This window comes from Manis javanica, chromosome 6 (genome assembly GCF_040802235.1).
Source record: "Manis javanica isolate MJ-LG chromosome 6, MJ_LKY, whole genome shotgun sequence".
Lineage (NCBI taxonomy): Eukaryota > Metazoa > Chordata > Mammalia > Pholidota > Manidae > Manis > Manis javanica.
The window spans coordinates 92,130,488-92,158,305 of NC_133161.1; the positions used below are offsets into that span (position 1 = coordinate 92,130,488).

General features: G+C 43.5%; 1 protein-coding gene across 1 annotated transcript; it reads left to right on the top strand.

Annotated features, from left to right (window-relative positions):
- Positions 1-413: 413 nt before the first annotated feature.
- Positions 414-27,818, top strand: EPDR1 (ependymin related 1). Its single transcript, XM_037010916.2, has 3 exons — positions 414-966; positions 24,803-25,011; positions 26,155-27,818. The coding sequence occupies exons 1-3, from the start codon at positions 689-691 to the stop codon at positions 26,349-26,351; spliced, it is 684 nt and encodes a 227-aa protein (XP_036866811.2). The 5' UTR covers positions 414-688; the 3' UTR covers positions 26,352-27,818.

Consider the following 27,818-nt stretch of genomic DNA (forward strand, 5'->3'; position numbering starts at 1 on the left):
CTTGAAGATGCTAAATTCCCAGACACACAAACCTTTAAGCTTGTGTTGTCAGGTGACAGATGAGGGGAGCAGTCTCACTGCAAGTGTGGCCTTGAGGCAATGTCCCTGAGTCCTGTACCAGGGGAAGAGCCTGTTGCCTGGTCCCATAGACTCCATGCTGGGAGTGGGGCTAGGGAATAGCAGTGATGAATGACTGCTAACATTTCTTCAGAAAGGGGCCCTTCGTTCCATTTTTAATGTGTCGGAAGAAGATGACAAAGGGGAAGGTAAGTGTAGCAGCAGTTTTCCCTGCCTTGACCTTGCAGGAGTCCCAGAGTATGTGGTTACCTGCTGAACACTTCCGTGAGTGGAGGAACACACTCCTCAGCATCCTTCCTCCCCGGGCCCGCCTTATGCCCTTTGGGATGCTCGTGGCACCCCGCTGCCACTGCATTTCCTGTTGGCAGCAGAGGGCAAGTGAAAACATAAGCTTCCGCAGGCTGCGGCCCCGGCAGAAACAGCTCCTGCGCGGTTCCCCGGAGCCTTCGCAGGCCCCGGTCGGGCTCCCGGACCTCGCGCGCCCTGATCCCGACAGCTGTGGACTCGCGGCCGCACGGGCAGCAGCTCCGCCGAGGCCACGCTCCCGCACAGGGCCGGCCGCTCGGCGGTCCCGCGGGCTCGGGCGGGGCTCTGCGGGCCACCGACCGCGATGGCAGCGCGCGCGCCCCTCCGCGTGGCCCGCGGGGCCCTGGGCGCCTGTGTGCTAGGCGGCCTCTGGGTCTGGGCGCTGGGCGGCCTGGGGGCGGCGGCGGCCGGGGGCTCCCCGGGGGCTCTGCGCCCATGCGAGGCGCCGCAGCAGTGGGAGGGGCGCCAGGTTCTCTACCGGCAAAGCAGCCGGCGCTACAGCCGCGCCCTGCTCTCCTACGACGGGCTCAACCAGCGCGTGAGGCTGCTGGACGAGAGGAAGGCGCTGATCCCCTGCAAGAGGTACGCGCGTTGCGGGGCGGCGGCCCGGGCGGCCGGGGACCGGGTCGCGGGGGGCTGCGTCCCAGGGGCTGTAGTGGGCGCGTGACTTCCAGCCGCTTGCGGCGCTTCTCTGTCAGCAAAGACTATGCAGGGCGGACCGCTCAGGGGCAGTGCGGCTGGGGGCTGGGCGGAGGCATGGGCCCACCGGGGGAGGCCTGCTGCTGATACCCCCGGTGTAGAAAGAACCGGGAGGGGGCAGGTCGCACTGCCCGGCGTCCCAGGCCCCGGTGCGCCCTGCTCCGCACGCCCTGGGCCCTTGGAGCACCCTTCAGCCTAGGGCGTGTCATCTGCTCTATTGCATCTCTTCCAGGAATCATCTGCAAGGGAGGCACGTGGAGTAAATATTTTTTAAATATTATTTTTTACATCTTAAAGAAATATGACAACAATGCAAAGGTGTGGGGAATCGATCAAGGAGTATTTCCCACGAACTCATAACCCTGTTCCAACTATTAAAGTTTGCTCTACTCCTTTCAATTTTTTTAAAGCAAGTTTTCCATACTGTGATCAAAAAGCATATATTATCCGTATCTTTTTTTAAATAACACGACCTTTCATGTCTTCTTATTTGCTACTTTATTGGTTGGTTCCCCTACTTATTTTTAATGGCTGTAGAATATTCCACAGAGGAACTATGCTAGAATTTTTTCTAACCACTTGATTGATAATTCACCTTTCTACATCTGTTGTGACAAAGGATATCCTCTTTCTGAGAATTTGCTGCAGACTCCCTTAAGACCTGAGATCTTAAGGATCCCCACCTGCCAGTCCCACAGCCTTCCTGTTTCTTTGCGTGTGTGCCTCCCAGGGTTATGTCTGCCTCGCTGTATGGCATCTGCATCACTAGGATGTGCCAGGGAGGGGATGTCCATGGTTTAAGGCTCCAGTGGGCAGTAAGATCAGGGGCAAAACTTGGAATCATTCCACATAAAAGCCTGTGTTGAAGTATCAGGCCTCTTAAAGAAAATGCAGAAGCATCTGACCATTTCAGAGTAGTATAATCAAGAATGGAAGATAATGCATTATGAAAAGTAAAACACCACGGCTGAGGAGGCCTGCACAGTCTCGTTATGGGGGACTGGGAACACCCGTGAGGCCTTTCAAGGATGTTTCTATTAGGTCTCGAAGGACAGAGTAATAATAATAACAATAACAGCCAGTGTTTGAGTACTTACTATGTTCCAGCATTGTGCTCAGGACTTGCCATATATTATATGATTTGGCTTAAATCTCACAGCAACTTGACAGTGGATGCTTTATGATCTCTATTTTACAGACAGAACCTAAAAATCTCGGGAGTTAAACAGTTTTCTCAAGATCACACAGATGGGACTTGTGGAAGCTGGGTGGATTCTGACACTTAATGATGTAGCAGGCCCTTATTCATTTATTCATTCATTCATTCATCATGCATTTTGTCATGTCAGGCACTGTGTATAAACAGAGTGGGTCCTTGGCTTCAGGAGGTGAGAGTCTGGGAGTGGAGTTCCATAAACAAAATTCCCATACAGTGAGATGAAGGGTGAGCTGAGTGTGATGACAGCACTGCAGATGGGCACCTAATCCAGGCTTCCTGGAGGAGGTGAACCACGAATAAGTCCCAAAGCTCCTGTAAGAGCTGAGGCAGTGTGGAGGTGTACGAGCGAGCCTGGGAGTGTGGTGTACTCCAGGACATCCTGAAACAGACAGGGCTGAGTGTGTCCCAAGACTGCAGGCCAGTCACTTAGGACTGCAGCACAGAGGATGACAAGAGCGTGGGGATCCCCTGAAGGCTTGTTAAGCAGTGGATGCCATGTTTGGATTACATAAAGAATGCTGGAGAATACAGGAGAGCAGGAGTGGAAGCAAAAACATGCTGCAGGAGACGTCTCTAGAAGTCCAGGTGAAAGGCGGGTGGTGATGACGGGGGAGGCAGGTCTGTTGGGGAAGTACTGAAGGGCGTGCACGTGAGTAGGTGGTGCTTCGCAGGGGTGGGGGAGAGGGAAGAGTCAAGGAGAAGGCTCCCCTTTTGGCTTCAATGGCCTGGAATAGATGGTGAGAATGGGTGGTGGAGTAGTTTGCTGAGACGGGGTTTGGCTTTCTGTGCTTCTGACTGCTGCTTTTCATTGGCCTTGATGCGAAGGCTGGTCAGCAGCGCGACCAGCGCTGGAGTGACCCAGAGCACACTGGGAAGCAGAGGCTTGGGGCCAGGGGAAGGTAGGGTCCATCACCCCAGTGACCCTATATATTTTATTTTCACAAGATAGGAGATTAAGCTTTAGAGTCACAAATCTGGATCTGAATCCAGATTCCTAATGTGGGTCTTTGGGTAAGTCACTAAAGGTTTCTGAGCTTCAGTCTCCTCATTTACAAAATGGGAACTCTGATAATTTTTAGTTTATTGGATTGTTATTGGAATCAGATGAGTTCAAGTCTATAAAACTCATGGTGCAGTGTCGGACACATAGAATGTGCTTGGTACCTGCCCCCAGCACCAGTGTCACCATCCTGGTGAATTTGCCGTGGCCCAGAGACTCACTGCCAGCCTGTGCCCTCAGAAACCTGATCCGGTCATGCACTCAGGGCCCTTGCTCTGGGAGGTGACTCGGAGTAAACAAGCTCAGCTGCTAGAATGTATATTTCAGCAAGTGCTGTAGCTGGCTTGGGGGCTTGGACTGTCAAATCCACAAGACTAGGTCATTCTCTCCCTGCAGGCAGAAACTATGTAGGGAGCCAAATTAGAATCAGGAGGCTGTGAGCAGAGTTGGAGCAAATTCATTGAATCTAATGACTGCCTGTTCTAGGGCAGGCTGAATGCATAGTGTTGAGCTTTCCATCATGAACAGGACAGGCGAGCCCAGGGCAATCAGGCTAAGATAGAGTGATGCATTCATTTTCACCAGAGACAGGTCTCGTCGCTGGTTCTCTACCAGCCCAGCTCTGCTGGTGCGGACTCCCTCCACTCTGCAGACACCTTCATGGGTACTGCTCAGGCTGCCTCAACAACCTTTCTTTTAATATAACTCCATGATAGATTAATATAGTCTCTGGGACTCCATGATAGATTAATGTAGTCTTTAGATTTGTGTATTGTATATTTAGTGGGGCTACAGCCAAATTATGCTGGTTTAGAAGCTTTTTTGTCCCCATGTGGTCATTTCTCATTTCCTTGCCCTGATCCATCAAGTGTTGATTTCACAGCTGAGCTTTTAGAAGGCATTTTTATTCCCTTTCTTTCCAATTTCTTGGCAAGGTGCCATCTCCCAGTCCCATCTGTGGCCCTAAGTCAGATGTAGAAAAGAATGTTTAGTGTATAAATACATTTTTAAGCTCTTTAATTGTAGATTTGTTGGAATGAACTCAGAAACGTTTTCAGGTATTAGCAGTCTGGCCAAGAAACCAGATGTTATTTGAACAAAATATGGATGGGATGTCTCTTCATATTTATTAGTAAGTTGAGAAGTTTTAGAATTGGATCAACTTCTTAAGATTTTTATTTTGCATCCAGATAGTTATGGAAAATCCCATTGATAGTTATTGTCAAGTGACCAGGATTTTCCAGGCTTTCTTTTCCCTGAGATGATGGAAAAGATTAAATAACTTTGCAAGCCTCAGATAAGACAAGACTCAGCAGAGAATGGGAAATATTAGTAATTGATACTGTTTTGTTTTCTGGTTCCAACTGTCTTTCCTAACTTCTTGGTTAAACTCACAAGTATTACATTTGGAAGACTGAAGGAAAAGCAAGAAGACTGTTTTCATAGTTCAGGCAACGTGTTGAACTTTATGGGAGAAGCCATATAGATACTGAATGGATGTTATTAGGCCATCGGCAATTTACTGTTCCCACTTACAGAATGGTGGGTTGGGAGCTGGGGTTAATGAAGCTGCTAATACAGTGAGCAGAGAGGCATTAAGAGAATATACATCAGTGCATTAGGAATAATATCTGACAAGATTATTCATTCAATTATCAGTTCTACATTTTGGGGGATTTTTTGGAAAAGATGGAAAGATGTGACTTTAAAATAGAGAAGCAAGTAGATTCTTATTCGAATTCTGCCCTGTTTATGTCTGTCTCAGAGCATTCTATTTCTCGGAGAACAGGATATTGTTTCTCTTCTCTGTTCTTAGAGAAAAAACTCCTCTAGTGTGATGGGTAGAGCTTGTGCATCTGTTTAGACAGTCATGGGGAGCCAAACATGACTTCCAGTCCTGGTGTGACCAACAAGGTCCTTAACTTCTTGAAACATCAATTTAATTTTAGTGATATCTACAATGTTTATACTAAATATTTAGGACTTCTTCGTGAAGAGCTAGGTAGAAATAAGATTAAAGGACAGCATGAAAGCACTAATTGTACTTTTATTTTATCCGGCTGATTCCTGTTTCTACCATAATGCAATGAACTTGATTCTAAATGTTTTTGGAGATAAATTCAAAGTTCCTTTTTTTCCTTCTCCTTTTTATCTAAGCTTGTGGGTAGAGAAAAGAAGAACAGTTTGTCCCCACACTTAGAAGGCTCTCCTCTCCGTGGAACCTTCCGATATATTAAGGGGTTGACTATGACTGCTTATATAAGTGCTTCTCCAAGTATCTGCTGGGAAAGATTAATTCCAAGGGATGTTATCACTCTTGCTAACTTCAACGATCATATGTGCTTGAAAACCAGGATAAGGTTTTTTTTTCCTCCAGATACATAATTAAAAAAAAAAGAAACTATCTCACACTTACAGAAAAGTTGTGGTTATAGTACACAGCCATTTTTCGCCTTGAACCATTTGAGAGTGAGTTGCCAACTTGATATCTCCATGACCCCCAAATATTTCAGTGTATATTTCCTACAAGCAGGGACATCTCCTGCATATCTGCAGCACAGCCACATAAACCAGGAAATTAACATGGATTTGTTTCTGTCACCTGAAATTCAGGTCTCACCCAAGTTTGGCCAGTTGTTCTTTTATGCTCTTTTTCTAGCACAAGACCCAGTTTATATTGAGGCATTGTGTTGAGGTGTTGTGTCTTCTGCCTACAGCAGTTCATCAGTCTTTCTCCCACTTTGATGCTTTTGAAGCTTATATGCAGCTGGAGTGTTCCTCCATTTGGGTTTGTCTAATGCATTCTCATAATTAGATTCAACTTATTCACCTATGGCTACCACAGAGGTAATGTTCTCTTCTTTTTTATTGCATCCTGATGTTTACTTTGACCGCTTGATTAACTTACGTCTGCAAGGTTTCTTCAGTGTGAAGTGACATCTCTAAAATTTGTAAATAGTAAGTATTTTGTATGGAGCTATTTAATACCACGGGCATATCCCATTCATTATTAAACTTTCAATTTGTGCACTTACTTATATCAGCAGGGACTGAAGGGTTCTCATGGTATTGCTTTTGTTCTCATTGTTTATTTTGATGTTCAAATTGTCCCAGATTTGGCCAGTGGGAACCTCTTCAGGTTGGCTTCTGTGTTCTTTAAACCTGTCCCTTGTATTCTTTGAGCACTTTTTGTCACAGTATATTCTGGACACATCTGTGCTTTCCCTGCCAAAGCCATTTCTCATGAAGCTCTTGTTACTTTACTGGCGAATAACATTTGGAAGCCGAGATGTCTGCTCTCGTTGTGCTCATGACTGTTGGGTGGCACTTCTCCCAGGCCTTCTCAGAGGACACAACAGGGGGCTACAGATTTGAATGTGCATGTGCACGCGCGCACACACACACACTACCCCACGTACACATGCATTTACATCTACTTCTATTTCTAAACTTCCAATTCTAATCCATAGAAGCATTTATGCCAGTCCTCCAGTTCTGCCTCACCACCACATGGGCCTTTCGCATTCTCTCTCTTTTATTTGTGTTAACTCTCGTTCCTGGCTCCCATTACTCAGTTGCAGTGGGTATCTGATCATGCACTGCTATGATGCCCCCTCCCAACATGGATGCCCTCCTTCCCCAACCTGGGCTCCACACCTCAGGCCAGGCCATGCAGACTCCTACCTCGCTTGGCCCTGCCTGAGGAGTTTAGACCAAAACGTTCAATCGGAGGAAGGGGAAGATCAGGTTACCGTTTGGATTTCTCAGGGCAACATCCTTGTAAATCCTCAGGGTGTGTCTGTATGGTGGTGGGAGGTAAATGAGTATGAAGTGTCCAACAAATTCACTTGATCACACACCCTGTTTTGCATGGATTAGACTTCCATTTTAAGAAATCATAATTCTCAGAATTTCAGGAGAATGACTTCTTTTGCCTTTACGTCCTCCTCTTGACTCTGATAGCTGGAGCCAACATTTCCTTTTATTAGCTGGGGAAGTCTGACTGCTTGTGGCCTTTTGATCCTTGAAAAATAAACCATGCTGATTTGCAATGTTGAGTTTTTCTACAAGAAAGAAATTTTCTTGGAAACACACACAGTTTGCTTTGCGTTAAGACTCAGCAGGTCTATTGACCTTGGATTTCAGAGGGTTGAAGCTGGCAGTGAGGAAGGAGAAGTTCCAGGGGAGATAAGTCAAGGAAAGTAAAGTGACTTATAAATAGAAGCCAGAGGTGGTCATCACACTATTCTGAAAACATCTTTACTTCTCTCCTTTAACCTTGAGCTGTTTCTTCCTGATTCTGACCTTAAAGATGGTGGTCAGGGGCAAAGAGCCCACAGATCTGAAAATATTCCACCAATTAGTGGTTTGTTTTTCCTGGAATCAATGTGATAGTCTTATAGTTCCTCAATTCCAGTAAAAATCTTCTATTTTCCCCCTTTATAATTTCCTTTATTTGACCACTTTTAAAGAAGAAATTCTCCTCTTGATCCCTCTAGCTGGAGCCCCATTCTCCCCTTCTTAAAGCAGATCTTAGGCTGAGTCCCAGGTCTACCCACCCATCCTCGCCTGACAGCCTCCAGGCCCACTTTCAGCATCATGACTCTATTAAAACTGCTCTGGTCAAGAGCAACATACTGCACACGAGTAATCGAGTCATCTTTTATCTGTCCGCATTTTACTGTTAGTCGTTTCCTCCATCTTCGCGTGGCTATCAGGACTCTCTGGCTTCCCTCCTCTGCCTCATTTCCTCTCCTAAGTCTCCTTTGCTCTTCCTCCTCTTCTCTCGGACCATTAGTGGTGAGGTGTGCTGGGCTCTGGCTTTTCATCCCATCACTCCTCTATCTGCCCCCTTTTGTGGCCTCCTCTGGGTCACGGCTTTAAATGCCATCTCTTCACGGAGGGCCCCTGGGTGTGTTTCTCCAGCCTACAGCTCACCCTGAGCTCTGCCATCATTTATCCAAATGCTTACTGAGTTCTTCTCTTTGACAGTCATCTCAAAGTCAGCATCTCCAAAGCTGATGCCTCCTCAGCAAACAGCCAAATACAAATTTTTCTTCTTGCAGTTTTCTTTATCTCAGCTGAAGCAAGTCTGGTAGCTCAGGGTCAACCCTTAGTGGCAACTGGATGCCTTTTTCTCCCACTTGCCGCAAGTAATCCACAAGCAAACCTTACTGACTCTCATCGTGATGGAGACCCAGAACCGGACCACACCTTCACTATCATCCTGAAGGGCCAAACCTCAGTCATTCTTGCCTGGACTTAGTGCAGGAGCCTCCTACCAGCCCCCTTCCTCTACCCTTGCCGCTTTTGGTCTGTTGTCAACATAGCAGCTTGAGTATTCTGCTAAAAACATTGTATCATGTCACTCATCTGTTCAAAACCCTCAGTACCTTTCATCTCTCAGAGTTCATGTCCTTACAAGGGCCCGGCCATCCTATGAGCCCTGCTTCCCACCCCCTCCAGACCTTGTCTCTGACCTTGTCATTCCCCCCATCCATCCATCATCTCCTCATTGGCAGCCCACTCCTGCTGACCCGCGGCCTCAGCAAGCTCACCCCTTTGGCCCTTGTATTGTTGTTCCCTCTGCAGGGAAGGCCTTTTCCCTAAAAAGCTGCATGACCCCCCTCCCAAATTAGAGTGTCTCTCCTGTCAAAATTGCCATACACCTCGCCTCACTGCCTTATATACTCAAGACACTTACCATTGTCTGATATGCTGTTTAGTAATTTTTAGTCTGTTCTCTCATCTCTCCACCCCTTGCCCAAAGTAAGGCTCCACAAGTCAGGGATTTTTATCTGGTGGTTGCTCTATCTCCAGCACCACAAAACTAGAGTTTTGTGATTAACTGGATGAGGGAATGAGTAATAATGATAACATATATTGATTGTGGAAGTATATCTACAATACAGATATGCAAAGAGAAAAACAGCCAAAATTATCCATAACTGCCCAACCATATGATTACTGTTAACATCTGCTGAATATCCTAGGAGATTTTTAGATGCATTAATGTACATAGTATAGCACATACTGTTTCCTAATGGGCTTCTTCTCACGTAACAATACCTTGCTCAAGGCCATCCATACTGACTACTCTCTTTTTGTCACCTTTGAACTCCTGGCTCCTCCTCATTCAGGTCTCAGCTCACTCACCGCCTCCCCAGAGGGACTTGCTGTGAACACCCGGTACCCTCCCACTGCCCACCCCACTCCCCACCCCACCTTGTTCCGTTTTCCTGAGGGCACTGTCACTGTGTGACATGGTCTTGTCAGTCAGTTTATCTGAGGTTTATTGCTTGTCTCTCCTCCCTGAAGCGAGAGGAAAACTTTATCAGTCTGGTTTATATCACCAAACTCTAGCACCTTGAAGTGCCTGGTACATAGTAAGTCTCAGTAAATGTGTATTGAGTGAATAAATACCACTTTCATGGCTTTTGCACTATTAGCATTATACATGTTCATGGTGGAAAATCTAAATAACACAGAATAGTAAAACAACAGAGTAAAGATTGCTCGTAAGCCTGCCCTGCAGGATTAACAGCCCTGATATATGTACTTCTGAATTTTCTTTTTGATTCCTGTACACATAATTTTAAAATTAAAATAGAAACATGCCATGCATTTCATTTTATTTGACAAAATATTGTCCATATTTCTCATGCCACTGAGTAATCTTTAACAGAATCATTTTTAATGACTGGTGGTATTCTAGCTAATTGATAGAATATAATTTCTTCAAGCAGTCCCTTATTTTGGAGTAGTTACATTTCTTTCCCCCTTTTTTCACAAGTATAAACTACATTTTTATAACCTTGTATTTGTGTGCATTTATATGTGTACTACTTTTTCTCATTTTGGATAACTACCTATATAAGAAAATGATAAAAAAAGGATTTGCACATTTTTAGATTTTTGACAAATTTGACTTTCAGGAAGGTTGTTCTAACCGATATTTTAATGGATAGAATGTTTTTATGTTTTCTGTACCCCCTTAAAGAATTGAATTATATGATAAGTAAGAAACAGAAGGGCAAAATGAGATACTTGAAGTGATGTCACATCCCTTGTGATTCTTACTCTAATGTGAATGCCTCTAATGTATCACAGTTAAGTCTTCTATGACTGTTCATTTAAAAAGATACTCTGTCATGTTCAGTAAATATTTTTCTGACATATATGATAAAGAATTTATTCTAATTTGAACTACTAGATCGCCTAACATTAAACTATCCTTGCATTCCTGAAATAAATTCTTATTTATCATTATGTATTCTTTTAACAGTCTTCTTGATTTGCTTTGCTAATATTTTAATTGAGGTTTGTTTTTAATTCATAGCCACATTTTGCCTTGATTTTTACTTTTTCTTTTTGTGCTTTCTATACTTTCTATGCTTTCAGGTTTTAGCTTTGTAAAAGAACTGGCAAACTTGCTGTATTTCTCTGTGCTCTACAGCCTTGAAGTTGGAAAAAATTAATTCATGAAACCATTTGGACCCCAATCCCTTTGAAGAAGTAACTCTTTGATTTCTTGTTAGGATCAAAGATCTAAGATCTTACTAGGCCATTGTAAATATTTTTTTTTCTGTGTTATTTTTTTTTTTTGAGAGGGCATCTCTCATATTTATTGATCAAATGGTTGTTAACAACAATAAAATTCTGTATAGAGGAGTTAATGTTCAATGCACAATCATTAATCCACCCCAAGCCTAATTTTCATCAGTCTCCAATCTTCTGAAGCATAACGAACAAGTTCTTACATGGTGAACAAATTCTTACATCGTGAATAAGTTTTCACATAGTGAACAGTACAAGGGCAGTCATCACAGAAACTTTCGGTTTTGATCACGCATTATGAACTATAAACAATCAGGTAAAATATGAATATTCGTTTGATTTTTATACTTGATTTATATGTGGATCCCACATTTCTCCCTTTATCATCATTATTATTATTATTATTATTTTTAATAAAATGCTGAAGTGGTAGGTAGATGCAAGATAAAGGTAGAAAACATAGTTTAGTGTTGTAAGAGAGCAAATGTAGATGATCAGGTGTGTGCCTCTAGACTATGTGTTAATCCAAGCTAGACAAGGGCATTAAGACATCCACGGATGCAGAAGATTTCTCTCAAAACAGGGGGGGGTGAGGTTCTAAGCCTCACCACTGTTGATCCCCAATTTCTCACCTGATGGACCCCCTGTGACTGTGCCTGTCTTAGGCTGTTCCTCCTTTGAGGAATCTTACCCGTCTCTGGCTAACCAGTCATCTTCCGGGGCCATACAGGGAAATGTAAAGTTGGTAAGTGAGAGAGAGGCCATATTGTTTGAAAAGGTTAGCTTTTTACTTCTTTGCAGATTTATGCCCTGTGGCTTCTATGCCCAGCATTTGTCTTGAAGTATCTTTACCACTTGGAGGAATTATGATACTTGGTAAATTCGATATGAGGCATGAATTCTATTTAAGGGTTGTAATTAGGAAGGAAGAAGAAAAGCTATAGAAGTAGCAGGCGGAAGAAAACATAGGAAGATTGATTATTTCTTTGACATATCTTCTTGTAGAGTAACTTAAGCATGTATAGGTTTTAAACTACTATTTAAATTGCGCACACACATTAACATAATAGGAATACAGTTACATAACCAAAGCAGATCTATAATTACCAGCCATCTCCAGTGAAACCAAGAAAACCAGTTAGGCATCCTAGGCATTTGTGAAAACTTATCTATGATATGATGGATATTGTCCAACTGTACTTGAACAGTCTGAGAGAAATCAGACAAATTAAAACAACCCATTCCTGGGAACTGTTCACATCCCATATGTTCTTTTAACAGTAGATAGTCTGTAGTTGTAAGATTTTGGAGCGCTACAACTTGCACTTCTCCTAATTCTTGGTTGAGTTCCAACAGTATAGATCCAGTCAAATTTGTCATTTTACTGTATGCACAGGCCAGCTTAGATATCTCCTTCTTCATTCCCATGGCAAGTCCAGGAACCGGTGGGATGGATGCAGCTACAGCTGTAGCAGCGCCTGGATCTTTGTTGAGGTTTTTTGATGATCATCTTCTGGTATGAATCTTCCAGAGAGTGCTGGTGTTGGAAGTTCTTCTATTCATATTGTATCTTAGTTCATTTTCTGGGTAGCCCAATTAGGCTTTGATCCTCTGTATAAGCACAAACAGACCCTTTGCCCACATTTTGATATGCCCTTTATACCATTGTGTAGAACTCATTGGAGGTCACCACACAGGAACTGGTTTTGTTTTTTTTAAGAGAAAGGAATATTATCAGAAAAATGTACCTCCATAGCCGATCATCTGACTTTTTTCTGTGTTATTTATCCACTTAACTTTCTGCTTCATTCTGAGTTAGTTTTAGTTATTAATATTTGCCTAAAAAATCCTCCATCTCACCAAGATTATATTTATGATTGTAAATGTGTACTTGGTATTCTCTTAACTCTACCTTCCCAATCGATACACTTTACTTCCCAATATTCTGTATTTGTACTTTCTGCATTTTCCCCCTCATATTTATATTTTTAACAATAAACTCATGGATATATGTAATGGCTTTCTGGTTTATTATCTATTTATATCTTGTATCATATAGCTCCTTTGCTAAGAATAATTTTAGACATCAAATTCCATGGCCTACCCATATTTTGACAAGTTTCTAGGCAGGTGGTAGTGGAGCCCCCCAGGAGGGCATACCACACGACCTCCCGAAGAGGATCTCCCACATTCCTTTCATCCTGTAGCTACTGCCCCGCTCCTCTCTTGTGAAACACTGCCTTCAGTGCCTCTCTTACTCCTCAATCTCAGTTTGGGAGAATTTCCCTCAGTCTGGGCATTGGGAGTTCCCCAAGCACCAATGGCTTCCTTCAAAAGCAGGGTATCTTTGAGCTGAGGGGCGATCTGACCAATCAGATCCCTAACGGGCTGCCTATGTCACCTTCAGACCCACCAAAGAAAGAAGAAGCTCCTGGGACAGATGGCCCCTAAACAGACGGCAGCTGCCCTTGAACAAAAAGGCTCCCATGCCTCGGATGACCCCCCTGCCTATTCACAAAAGGCTGGTTTAGTTGTGGTTACAGTCAGATATGGGAAGTTCCAGAGTGTGAGCCCTGCCATGAGTGAGAGCCAGCAGCCTGCCCGAGAGGAGGCACCAAGGAACCGCTGTGAATGTTCCCAGTGTTTTAGTCTGTTCAGTTTGCTTTAACAAAAACTGGAGACCATGTGGCTTATAAACAATAGGAATTTATTTCTCACAGTTCTGGAGGCTGGAAGTCCAACATCTCCAGCATGGTTGGGTGAGAACTCTCTTCTGGGTTGTAGCCATCTAGTCATAGCGTCAGATGGTGGAAGGGGCCAGTTAGCTCTCCGGGCCTGTCTTATAAGGGCAGTCATCCCACGCATGAAGGCTTCGTCCTCATGGCCTAATCACCTCCTAAAGGCTTGATTCTAATGCCTTAACCTTGGCCTTAGGTTTTCAACATATGATTTGGGGTGGTGGGAAGGACACAGACAGTCAGATCATTGAGCCCAGAGAATCTGCTGCCCCAGAGCATCTCCGAAGTTGCCAAGGAAGATGCTATCAGATGGGAAGAGGGGGGCACAGGGTAAGGGGTGCATCAGTTCCTTAGTCTGGCATAACATTGTCAGCTACAGGTGAGATGTGGCTTACAAGGGGTGTCTGTGGCATCATAAACCACCAGACTAGTTGGTGTGGCATCCAGGAGCAGCCATGATGGGTGCACGGCCCCCTAAGGTTGTTTGAAACTGCTTTCAGGGAAGATGGTGGTAAGCTAGGCCATCTGAAGAGACTTCAGAGCTTCTAAAGTCCCTTACTGAGGTGCCTCTTATGTCCTCTGGAATCTCAAGGCCTGCTGACCAGAGCATCTCCCTGAAAAACCTATGATCCAGGACATCAAGGGGAAAAGGCAGACCTTCCTCTGAGGAAGATGCCCAGGTCACCATGGAGCTCTCTGAGCTGGCTGACATCAAGTAGGAATCCCCCAGGACAAGTCTTGGCAGAAGGGCCTGGTGGAAGTGGTGCAGCAGAGCCAGCAAATGTAGAGAAGGCAGGAGAGGACAGAAGCTCTCGTTTCCAGAGAAACATGGCAGTGAACCAGTGGACACTTCTACCAGCTTACACTTCAGGGGGCAAAAGCTGGGGAGAGAATCTTGCCTAGATTTGAAATGCCATCTCAGGTGCTGTGTTCTGGTGTGGCTCCTGTGTTTCTTCTGGATGTGGGAGTCCTCTCTCTCTGAATCAAGCCCTCTTCTTGTCCCCCGTATTTTGGACAGTGATTCTTCTCCCAGGCCAGCCCCAGATATTATCTGGCTTACCCTTGAGACGGAGGGGAGAACACCCTCGTGAAATCTCAGTTCCCCTGGAGTTAGAGAATGAAGCTTGGGAATCCACTTTTCTGACACCAGGACATCATTTCTTTTGTAAAGGACAAGTATTTATCTAGGCCCCACTTGCTATGTTGAAAAGAATTTAAAGTGTTTGGATGGCTTCTAGTCTTTGCTTCTTTCCCCATACTGCATCAAGCCTCTGAAGGTCAACTTCTTCACTTGTTAAAACACAAAGGAATTTTTATTGTGTGTGTGTTTGTACAAACTTCTAAGTAGCTTTATTTCAAGGTCTTCTATTAAACAGCAAGTTATTCTACTCCTTATTCACTGTGATTTCTTTTATACTAACATTCTTATTTACCTGAATCCTTTACTTTGATCCCTGTTTTAGTCTACTAGAGAACGTATTCAATAAAATGTCCTCAGAGAGGGTACTTCTGTGACGGTATACTTTCAGAATTTGAATGTCTGAGGACCTCCACTTATTGCCATTTCACATGATAGTATTTGGGTGTACACAATTCATCGGATGATAATATTTTTGCTTATAAACTTTTTATGGCATTTAGAGCTCCAAAAGAGAAACTGGATACCAAACTAATTTTGGTTTAGTTTTAATAATTTTTTTCTCCCCAAGTATTTGTAGATTGTTTCCATTATCCTTGAACTTTATTAATGTCTCCAGATAACATCTAGCTCTAGGGAAATGTCATCTACTCTTTCTGGAAGTCTGATACCTTGTCTTCTCTCTTTGTTTCTCGCAGAAATCTCTCTGCTTAAATGTATTGTTTCTCTTCCATCTGTCCCCCAAAGTTCTTATCTTTTCATTAGCCTTTTCATCACTTTATATAGTCTTTTCCTGAGTTCTGAGACTAATACCTTTAATTCACTACTTCTGTTTTCTGTTTGTTGCCCATAGACAGTCGGCTCTACATGGCCACCACTGTATTTTCTATTCTGATAATCATGTTTTTCAGCAGAAAGCTATCCTTGTGGCCACACATTATTCCTTTTTTCTTTAATTCAGTATCATCCCAAATCCTGGTGAGAGTAAAAATAAGATTTATATTTTAGTTTTATTGTTAGCTGTAAGTGTGTGTGTGTTTCTATTTCAATAGGGTGGAAACTGGTGGATTTCTACAGAACAGCATCCTGCTGCCTGTGTGAGTCATACTATCCTTCTGTCATCCCCACCTCCTTATGTGTAACCCCCTGATATGAAGTTCCAGAAATCACTGTGGACCGTAGTAACATGGGTATCTTAGTGTTAACAAGGCTGTTTCTTTTATGGTGGTGAAAAAAAAAGGTGGTGAATGACTGTCTCCTGTGAAGTTTTTTATTATCTTCCATCAGATGAGAGAATGCATGCCTACATATTGCCAGTAGTCATCAGATAGATTTATCACTTCAATTTCTTTGAGCATCCTTTCCCTCTTTTGAACTAGAATCCAAGTAGTGGAGGCCCATCACCTTGCAGCTTCTTAAATTGCACACAAAATTCTTCTTTGATTTTACTTTTCCTAAGGCTGTATTTTCAAGTAATTTAATTTTCCTTTTGTTAGATATGGTTGGCTTCAGCCTGCACAATGAGTTTGTGTCTAACACAACAGTTTTGAAACAGTGTTTTTATTTTATGTCTCATAAGTACTGTAGGGTGTAACTCAATCTCAGTATATGCCAGAATGGCAAGTGGCCGCAGCTCAGTTCTTCCTGCTAAGAGTCAGAGAGCCGGCATGCATTACTAATCTATTATATTGCACATTAAACAAATCCAAAGTTTGTCCAGTTTCTTCCATAAAAGCCAAAGTCTTTTTGTAATCACAATATAATATTTGTCCACTCCCTTTTCTGTAATTTAGTATAGCTTAGATGGCCAAACAGTTCTATGTGGATGGGAAGAATCACTCCTTCCCTGTAGATGGAAGGAAGGAGCATGGTGCTAGTGAATTAGCATGAATCTGGTAAGAGAATCGGAACTTGGGTCCAATCCTGGTACCATTATTTACTACTGAGTTATGCTCTGAGCCTTGTATTTTCTCATCTGTTAAAACAATTAAAAATACAAAAGCCAACAACATGTCAACCAGCTGAATTTGCCAGTCATAACCTTGCCTTTTTCCACCCCCTGACTGCACTGATACTGGACAGACAATTGCCTATTGGCTATAAAGTCAGTAGCTATTCATCTTCATCTATGCCCAGGTCAGGATATGATTTTTCAGCTTCTAGGATTAGCCAAGTACTTGGGCATGCTCATCCTGGAAGGGAAAGATCTCAGTTGTTATAAAGAATCTAATAGATAACACCTGTAGAGCAGTGGTCTTTACTTATTTAGGGTGCTTTCAGTTGCAGGTACTAGAGAAAATAATGAACAGAGGCTTTAAATTGTAGGGATGCTTGTTGTTTACCTCAGAATTCTGGTGATACATGTTCCTAGGTCTGACCCAACAGCATCATCAAGAAGGCCTCTGCTTCTTCATCCATCTACTCCACCATTCTTAGAATATTGGCTCATTCCTAGAATGGTAGTTGCAAGATGGCATGCTAACTTGTTGCCTCATGGCTTCAAGAAGGCTGCCTCCACTCCACACATTATATCCTTACCCGACTATGTTCAAAGATAATAAATGAAGAAAGTAGAGCAGGAGAGGGAATCTCCTCTTCTTTTTTTGAGAGAACAGAAATTTCCAGAGGCTTCCTTCTCCCCACAGGTTTCCCTTTAGATCTCCAAGGCCAGAACCAATTATACCCTTAGCTCCTAGGAAGACTAAGAAAATTAATAAATAAGTATACTTTCTCACCCTCTATATTGAGAAGCAGGACAGGGAGAAAGGAGGAAAATGTCTGCAGGGTGCACCCATAGTGCTCAAGAATAGTCTCTTCTTCATCTCCAGCCCATCTGAATTAGCCCTTCTTTGTTACATGGTAGATCAAGTCTTATGTGTATAAGCTGAGTGAGTAGTTGCCTTGTTAAACATTAACTAATGATAGTAAATACAGCTATGATCAGACTTTCCTACAAAGCTATAATTCCTTGCATTTATATAATAATTGTATATCTGCTAATCTCAAACAATCTTAGTAATAATGCTGAGAGCTTCAAAATTTTGGTCTCTCTTTACACATGAGAAACATGGAGATTAAAATGATGATCATGCAGCTCACCAGTGGTAGACTGGGAACCTTCATTCCTTGACCTATGCTTTTTTACAATGTCATTTATGTCTGTAAACCTTACCCTGAAGTAGAAAAAAACAGAAAGATTTTCCCCTGCTTTATCATAGATGTAGACCCCACTTGCCTCTGGAATTGATATATGGTGAGGGTAGCATCTAAAATCACTGGGGAAAAGATGGACTTCTACTCAAAGGTGTTAGAATAATTGGAAAAAGGTAAAATTGCTTTCAGATCTCATATCATATGCAAGAATAAACACCAAAGGGTTAACGATCTGAATTGTAAACAAAATAAAACCATATAGAGATAATAGAAAACATGGCTAAATCATAGCTAAAACCTGGGAGTAGGGAAAGTTTTTCTAAATATGACAAAAATACAGAAATAATAAAAGCAATTTGGCTTTAAAGAAAATGTAAAATCCTTTGCATTGTAGAAAAAAAATTAAACAATATCAACAAACAAATGGCAGAGAGAAAAGATCAGCAACTTGTACCAGTCACAAAAGGCTAATTAGCAAGCTGTAGAGAATTGAGAAGAAACACACCCCAAACCTGATGTGCAGAGAAAAGAATGGTTATTTCTCAGAAAAAGAAGGTCAAAGGTCCTTAAACATGTGGAAAGATACTCAACTGGCTATAATGAGTGAAGGCAAATTGAAAGTACACTGCAGCTTGTGGAAGGGTAATAACCTGGAGGGGCCGAGGGAGGCTTCTAGAGGCTACGTCCTGATCTGACAGGGGCTTCCCCGGTTGTTAGCTTTGTAAAACTTCTCAAGTTTTGCTATTTACTTATGCAGTCTATATTGTATGTATGTTATACTTACCCCAAAAATGTAAAAAAAAAAAAAAAGCCTAACAGATACCATATCTTACTTATCAGGTTGGGCACAAATCCAAGTTAGCCAATCTCATGCTCTGCTGGAAAGACTATAACGAAAACAGGAACCCTCAACTTTGCTGATAGGATGGCAAAACCGTACTACCTCATGGAAGGAAATCTAGTCGTGTTTAACAGAATACCTTCTGACCTGCTGGTTTCACATCTAATAACTTACCCTAAATATGCACCTCCTAAACGGTACAAGGCTATTCATTGTGGCATTTGGGCAATATCGTAGGAACGGAAACAACCCCATGTTCATCAGGAGGAGACTGACTAAATAAACTTTGGTGCTTACAATAAACTATGGCCATAAAAAGGAGTAATGACTATCTCTGTGTGTTAATAGAGAGCGGAAAAGGCAAGGTGCAGACAAGTGCATATAGTAATGCTTTCTTTTCTGTAAAGGAGAGAGGGAAATAATACAAATATGTCAAAAGACCTGAAGGGAAATAACATGGAAGCTAAGGAGTGTGAGGGATGGGGGCTGGGTGGGAGCGAGACTTCCCTGAATATGACTTTTTATATCGTTTTGAGTTCTGAAACATGAAAAGTGTTACGTATTGAAGTAACAAAACGAAATTGAAGAGGAAAAGTGTTAAGTCCCTGAATTAAAACACATTAACGCAATGCTTATCAACTGAGAAACATAAGCGTACAGGGAATAGGCTTATTCCAAGTGAATTTTTAACACAGTACCAACTCTAAATCCTAATATGTTATAGTCTGAGGACAAAAAGAACTGCATTGAAATCTTAGACCTCACTCAGCAGCTCTGTCATCTGCTAAGTTTTGAAATTATCATTACTTCAAAACTGTTATAGGATAAAGTAGAGAAGTAAATTTGCTAATGTTTTTAGGAAGCATGATTTTTATTTTAAGAGAATATATATACAGATATAAAAACAAAAACAATAGGGGAAAACCTATAATGTTAAATTTAGATTGGAAATATTGATATGAATTCATGATTTCTTTAAAAAGTACGAAGCTCCAACCCCTGAAAGGCCAAGGCCATGACAGTGAGCACACAGGGACCCTGATGTTGGCTTCTAAGTTGTTCCCACTAAGTGCCAGATTCCTTAGAGAAATGGCTGATTTCAGATTCTGTGCAGGAAAAGCCCAGGTTAGTCTGGGACACCTTGTGTTAAAGAAAGCCAGGAAGCAGTCAAAGGCGAATGGGGTCATGTCCAAAGCCTCAAATACCAGCTGGAAGTTGCCCCCAGTCATGGAAGTTGGACAATTTGAGCATCAAATGAATTGCTATACACAGAATAAATAAAAATCCTTGAGTCCAGAGTGATAATTGATGGACAGATGTCATTGACTATTATACCAACACTCAGTGAAATAACTGGTTAGGGAAATGGTTTCACCTAACACCATCAGGTGACTGTCATTGGGAGACAGGGTATTCCCAGCATCACAAAATATCACCCACCAATTATGTGTTAATAGTAGAAAGAAATGCCTTCGTGATAGAGACACCTGAATAACCATGTTACTTGCTGATCCAAATTGGCAGCAGTAAGAGTGGCTGGGACATCACCTGACTCCTGATGTGATGCAACATGAAGTACATGGTTACTAATAACACTTTCTTCCAACAACCTTTAACCCAAATCAAATCAAGCCTTTAGATTCCATGTCTCATTTGGAGGAATGAGAAGAGTGAGACAAGTTAAATGACACCATGAGGAAACTGTCCGTTCGAGAGTGTGGAATATTGGCAACCCTGAAATCTGCCATGTGTCAGTGCTGTGGTAAAAATAAAGGAGTAGTGGTCCAGATTTAAAAAAAGATAGAGACATAACAACCAAATATAATGCATGAACCTGATTGGATTGTGGTTTTAAAAATACCGGCTTTAAAATACGTTTTTGGGGGACAATGGAATATGGACCAGATACTAGCTGGTATTTGGGAATGACTTTTAGTTTTTTAGGTGTCATGACCAGGAGTCAGAAAGTCCTTGTTTTTAGGAAATATTTAGAAAATAGATGAAGCAGATATGGCACAATGTGATTATAACAACGTAATTATTGAATTTAGGTGGTGGATATAAAAGCCATTATTGTATTGGTCCTTCAAATTTTCTCCATATTTAAAATTTTCTGCATATTTAAAATTTTCTGATTGATTCCATAGATCTGTATATTTTTACTTTGAAGGCTATCAGGGACAAATCGTTGAATTTAAAAAGGTTAGAAAACAAAGGAATAATATTCACTTATTTTTGTCAAGTGTGTATAGTGATATTCATCCAGTGGATTAGCCTTACAAAGGGAAGAAATTCTGACACAGGCTACAGCGAGGATGAACCTTGAGGATATTATGCTCATGAAATAAGCCAGTCACCAAAGGATAGATACTGTATGGTTCCACTTACATGAGGGATCAAGAGTAGTCAAATTCAGAGACAGAAAGAGGGACAAGCTGGGGGTAGGGAGAAATGAGGAGCTGTTTAATGGGTACAGAGCTTCGGAGTTTCAGGTTTGCAAGATGAACAGAGTTCTGGAGATTGGTTGCACAGCGATGGAAATGGACTTAGCACTATTGAATGCCAAGATAGTAAATTTAATCACAATTAAAAAAAATTTTTAATTAAAAAATCAACATATGTTTAGACTCACATGGACAGAATTGTATTTCTGTTAGAGTTTCTGGGGACTTTTTACTGCATTTTACATTTCTCTATTGTTTCCATGTTTTTTTTTTTAACATTGGACCTGAATCAGTTTTATAACAGCCAGATATCTATTTTCAAAAGTATAAAACTTCTGCAGGTTTTCAGTGTTTTGGAAAATGGGGGGATGATAGAATTTAGGAAAATGGATTACCAGGAAACTAAGGAAAATTGTTGATGTAGCCTGAGAGTTTTGTCAAGAGCCACAAAAATCTTTTGTCCCACAAGGTCCCTAAATGGGGCACCAGGCATCTCCTCTGTATTGAAGCTGCCCTGGGGAGGTCAGCCTGCTGACACCTTGGCGGGGTCTGGAGAGCCTGACCTCGCTCACAGCAGAGGCCTGGCTGCAGGGCCTTCCCGGGAACCATGCTTTGCTTGGTGTCTGGCCAGCAAGAAGTTTGCAGGCTGTTGTTGGCCCAAGGCTGGCCTGCCCGGCACCTCACCTTACTCAGCTGCACCCCAGGGGTGTGGTTTGTGACTCCAGTCCTCACAACTTCCTCCACTCCAGAGCCCGGCTTTGATCTCTGCTCCCAGGATCCAGTTTCTGTTGAAACCCATTAGCCTTCAGATAACTTTGGGGCTTCAGATGACTGCTGGCTGGCTCAGTGCCCCAGGCAGATGACTCCTTTCGACCCTGGCTGATCTCTGCATTTGGACCTCCTGGCTCTGTCAGGCTCTAGGCCTTATATCCTGCTGGTGATGGAGAACCTTACATCTTAACTATGAATGTGTTTGCATAAACATCCAAGCCACTACAGCCTCATGAAAATCTCTTCCAAGACTTCATTGGAGCAGTAGTAGCATTTGATCTACAGGGGAGTTTGAAAAAAATGTATTATGTCGCTCTGTTCAGTTTCCCACTAAATTCCTATTTTACATTTTACTTAAGGCATTTCAACATAACCTCACTATCAGATCATGCCCTCTTTTTAAAAACTGAGATCTTTTGTAAACAGAAAAGTACAGAGAACAGCATAACACACACCTGCTCTCAGGCCACCCAGAATTAGCAGATGTGAACATTATGTAACGATTGTTTCCAGTCTAGAATTCTCATTTTAGAATTGAATTTAACCTCTGTGTATGGGCAGAGCTGGCCTTGGGAAACAGTGAGGCGGGCAGAGTTGCTTCCCTGCCATCTCCTGCCCTCCGCCAGCTGACCAGTTGGCAGCGGCCCTGGGGTCTGCAGCCGGCCATGCAGAGCCTCTCCCGGAACAGCTGTGCTGGCAGCTGTTGCTCAAGGCTTTTGACAGAGCAGTGGAGGCTTCGCTTATATTAGACAGGAGTCCTGGTTATGAGTCACACCCAAAGTTTCAAGCAGAAAAAGGAAAGCTTATTAGAACAAAAGAAACATCATGATTCTACAGGGGGATCTGCAGGCCCTGGGCCTCAGAAAAGAAACACATCCAGGAGGTGTGCGGCTGTTGGAATCGCAGCTGGCTAGAGCTTCTTTCTGCTTCTCTGCTTGTTTTTTACTCTTCCTCACTTCACATTTTGGAAAACAGCCTCCCATGGCTTCTGAGTTCACATGCGACATGTCCAGCCACATGAAGAGCCTGACTAGTGGGGTTTCGGTGGCAATTCCACACGCCAGAGGGAGACTGATGGTCCCGCCCTGGGTCGGATGTCCATCTCTGGCCCAGGAAGCCCGGCCCGGGAGGCCAGGTCGTGGACGACAGACGTGGCTGCGGGCTCCTCCCTCTGTGACTCGGGGACTGAGGACTGGTCTCAGGAAGAAAAGGAAGCCCTCTTTCCTGACCGGGCTGCATATCTTCCTCAAACTGCAGTTTGAGAAGCACAGAGTGGCATTTCAGCAAAAGCTCGGCCTGACTCCTGGCTAGGGGCCTAGATCTTGGGAGAGCAGAGGATGGTGCTGACGGGAGGAGAATCGTGAAGACAGTCACACAGTACAGGAGTTTTGTGGGGGACCTGCTGTCATGAAAAGGATCACGGGGCAGGATTTGTGTAGGGACAGAGTCTCAAATTTACGAGTGGGCTATTCTCTAAAGTTGATGCTAATGGTTCTGTATTCCTCCATGAATGTTTAGACTGCTGTGCCAGGGACCTAACCAGGCTTGAGAAAGCAGTGGCAGTCCAGCTCCAAACTTAAAGAACTTACAGTCTGATGTGAACCCTGCATGTGTATCATAAGAAACTGGCTCCATTTTTCAGCAATATTCCATAAAATGAACACTTCTTTTTCTTTCACTCACCTCCAACTTCTAAAGGTCTGTACTTAGGTTTTACCCTTGCAAGCCAGGTCAGATATTTTCTGGCATAAATCAGGATAGATGTGTCTAAACATATAAAATGATATCATGTTTATATTTCCATACTAACTCATAGAAAACGGGAGCATAGTACTAACAGTGGCACTATTTTCACCATAGACAGTGGTCATTTATAATACTTTTTCTGAAGAAAATAAATTTTAACCTTGGACTGGAGAGCAGCTGCCCTCCCCCAGGGCCACAGAGTGGAGGGAGTCCCAGGACCACAGATAATTTGTTGGAGATCGTTGTTTGCTAGTGAAAAGCCACCTCTCTGGTCCCGTGTGGCCCTCAGGGGTTGGGAACTTCACTTCTTGATGTCAGGGCTGCTCCACCAGCGGCAGTGGCATGGAAACTCGGCGGGCTTCCCCTGCACCAGGATTGCTCAGCTTTAAGCATGACACGGGCCTGGTGACAATACAGCAGGCAAGTTGATGGCAGGGTGTCTGCCGACCCAGCCCCAGCCAGGAAGACCCCCAGCTGACTCTGCACATAGGGAGGGCACCCCCGCGGGCATGAGAGATGAGGTCGTGAGTGTGTGGACAAACTGCACGGGGAGCTGTGCTATCTGGGGCCCCTCAGCTTCCTTCCCTGCTCATTGCAGCCTTCCCGGTATGTGAGGGGCCCCGTTCTCAATGCAGCTGCACCTCCCCAAAGCCCTTTCCTGGTGACTGGTGGTTGAGACAGTGGGATCCAGGTGCATGGGCGGTCCTCAGAGGGTTCTTGTACTTCAGCAAACCCCATGATTCCCTGACTTAGTGATGCAATAACTCAGCCAAGTGCGGGGCCAAACCCTCCTATGCCCCTGTGGGAAACAGGTCACAGCCAGCTGTCCCCCCAGGGCCGTGTCTTCCTCATGCTCATGTCCTAAACACAGCGTCTGGTCTGTAATAGGCACTCGGCTACTCGCTGTCCCTCCTGAGCTCTGAATTTCAGTTTTTCACAATCAGTTTGTTTACGTGTCTAGTGTTCATGAATAAGGAAATGATTGCTTAGCAAGAAAAACTATTTGTTTCTATTCCAGCAGTAATTCATACTGAAGCCTTTGGCCTTTCTGCTGATAAAAGGCATGATGATTATAACATAAAGTCCTGAACTATTCTTTTGGCATCTTTCAGACTATTTGAATATATCTTGCTCTATAAGGAGAGAGTGATGTTTCAGATTGAACAAGTCACCAAGCAGTGCTCCAAGATCACCCTGACAGACCCCTGGGACCCTCTCGACATTCCTCAGAACTCCACCTTTGAGGACCAGTACTCCATCGGGGGGCCACAGGAGCAGATCACCGTCCAGGAGTGGTCTGACAGAAAGTCAGCTAGATCATGTAAGGCTTCAGAAAAGTATTTGAGCTTTGTATCTCAGGAGGCATGATGGGGAAAGACGTTTAAGTCCATTAAGGAAGGTAGTTAAGGAAATTGATGAGCTTAATCCAGTTGATATCCCCTCCCCCAATGAAGTCCCCAACATACACTCTGCTAGCGGCTTAGCTCCAGATCTAAGCATCATATTTGAAACACCTCAGCTTTCTAGTGCCACCTGTACCTTTTTGCCACTTTGGCTGCCTCGGGCTCATCCTGGGCTCTGATGGTTAATGAAACCCTGAGGTCTGTGGCATGGAAGGCATTTGCCTAAGGCACACATGAGAATCGGTGCCCCCTTCCCCCTATCGCTTCCTAAAGTCACAGTGCCCAGATCTCCCGTTACTCTGAGTGTCTGCTTTTATTTATAGATGTGAAGCTCCTCTCTGCAGTGCTGCCAATTCCTACCCCAAGACTGTTTCAAAAACATGGGCGTTTGTGCTATGGAAAGCAGCATGGTGGTTTCCCCCCCAAATTAAGCATTAAATTACCATACGATGCAGCAATTCCACTTCTGAGCATATCCCCCAAAGAACTGAAAGCAAGTACTCTAACAGATACAGTTATGTCCATGATCACAGCAGCATTATTCATAGTAGTCAGAGAGTGGAAACTACCCAAGTGTCCATCAGCAGAAAAATGGATACTCAAAAAGTGGTGTATACGTACAATGGAAGGAAGGAAATTCCTTCTTAAAAAGGGAGGAAATTCTGACATTTGCTACAACGTGGACGAACCTTGGGGACATTATGCTAAGTGAAATGAGCCAATCACAAAAGGCTGACTGCTGCATAATTCCGCTTATCTGAGGCTCCCAGAATAGTCAAGTTCATAGAGAGAGAAAGCAGAAGGGTGGTTGCTGGTGGCCAGGGAAGAGGCAATGAAAGTTACTGTTTAATGGGCACAGAGTTTCAACTGGGAAGATGAAAAGGTTCTGAAGATGGGTGGTCGTGATGGTTTCATCACAATGTGAAGGTACTCAGTGCCACCGGAACCATACTTAAAAATGGCTAAAATGATAAATTTTATGTATATTTTACCACAATAAAAAAGTTCAGGCATTTTGTCTGTCTTCTGTATTAAAAAGTCAACTTGCCTTCCTTTTACAGATGAAACCTGGATTGGCATTTACACAGTCAAGGATTGTTATCCCGTCCAGGAAACCTTCACCCAGAACTACAGTGTGATACTGTCCACGCGGTTTTTCGATATACAGCTGGGCATTAAAGACCCCTCGGTGTTCACCCCACCGAGCACCTGCCAGACAGCGCGGCTGGCCAGGGTGAGCGAGGGCTGCCCCTGGTAAGCCTGCAAGTGCCCAAGGGATGGCAGCGGACGCTGGATGCCCATGGCCCCAGCTCGAAGTGGACCTGAGACTTGAGAGATGAGAATCTTCAGGGGAGATAAATATAATTTTAGGAAGGTAAACATTGCTGTGGGTTATTTTTGTATATACCATGTTGACAACTCAAGCTGTGTTTACAACCCGAAGAGAGTGGAGAACAGGTGGTGATAACAAACCGTGGAGGTGGTGGACTGGCAGGCTTCAGGCATCTGGGCGCCCTGCATTCTGCGCAGGCAGGTGTGTGCTAGGGCTGTGGCCTTTCTGGGCAAGGATGGGGACGGGGACGATGCTTGAGCGCTGGCACTACTGAGACGCGCTGCAGTACTGGCACAGGGATAATACAGAGCAGGACCATAGTGGCCAGTTTCATGGTGCATTTTTGAGCTCTCTGCAGATGATGACCTTTTCATTCACTGCACTGGGGTGGTGACTGCTCCCCCGCCCCTGCCCCATGCTCCCTTGGCGATGAAGCTGGTGATTCCTTAAAATGCCTTCCAGACTTAAGAGCTTTATGGCATGATCCAGATGATGTACACACTTTGGGAGGAAATGAAAGACTATAATACAAAGTAATTATTCCTCTGAAGAGATATTTTAAACAGGAGGATTTGAAAATCTTCATGTCTGGACCTGGGTAAGCATGAGCTGTGTCTGCTTCCTGTGCTCTAGCAATAGTAGCGATATGTGTGCAGAGTTATCACACACTTACAGGAGGCCTAGAAAGACAGGTAGTATGCTGAATATAGCGTTGAACTGGGAATCAGGGGACTGTTGACTCCAAAATCCAGGACAAGAATTCCCTGGCACTTGAATTCCTTTGTTCAACTGAATGCACTATGCTTCCCCTCACCTTGGCCTTCCTAGGGCACTGTTTTACCACCTGTCTATCTGAGTGCTATTCATTTTTCACATGTGATCTTTGGAGAGATGCTCCCCAGCCTGGACTGGGTGCACCTTGTAGCCTGAGCACGCTGTTCTCGTAGCACTTATTAAGCAGTGTGTTAACTTCCTGCTTACTGGACACCATCACCCACTAGCCTGGCCCTGAGCACCTCAAGTACAGGTACCTTTTTCTGCTTGCTTTTATAGGCCCAGCACAGAATAAGTGCCTGGCACGTGGTCAGTGCCCTAACCATTGTGGAGTGGAGAATGCTAGCCTCTCTGGTTCTTAGTTTCCTCATCTGTTAATGGGATTTGGTTTGCTCATCTTTAGAGAGACTCCCAGTAATAAAATTTATTATTCTGGATTGTTATATTATTTTATTTCATCTTGTTATCTATCTAGCATCTATCTAACATCTACCTATTCATTGTGTATGTATCTATCATCTATCATCTACTACCAGAAGAAATGTATGACACCTATATTACACTGAAACAATCTGTATTACTCATAGTTTGTTATTTCAATAAACCAATTTAATTGCA

What these genes read in the sequence shown, in the direction of transcription:
- EPDR1 (XM_037010916.2), top strand. Translation starts at nt 689, where the DNA reads ATGGCAGCGCGCGCGCCCCTCCGCGTGGCCCGCGGGGCCCTGGGCGCC. An exon ending in GCGCTGATCCCCTGCAAGAG is followed by an intron (nt 967 to 24,802) that starts GTACGCGCGTTG and finishes GGCATCTTTCAG; the next exon opens with ACTATTTGAATATATCTTGC. An exon ending in CAGAAAGTCAGCTAGATCAT is followed by an intron (nt 25,012 to 26,154) that starts GTAAGGCTTCAG and finishes TTCCTTTTACAG; the next exon opens with ATGAAACCTGGATTGGCATT.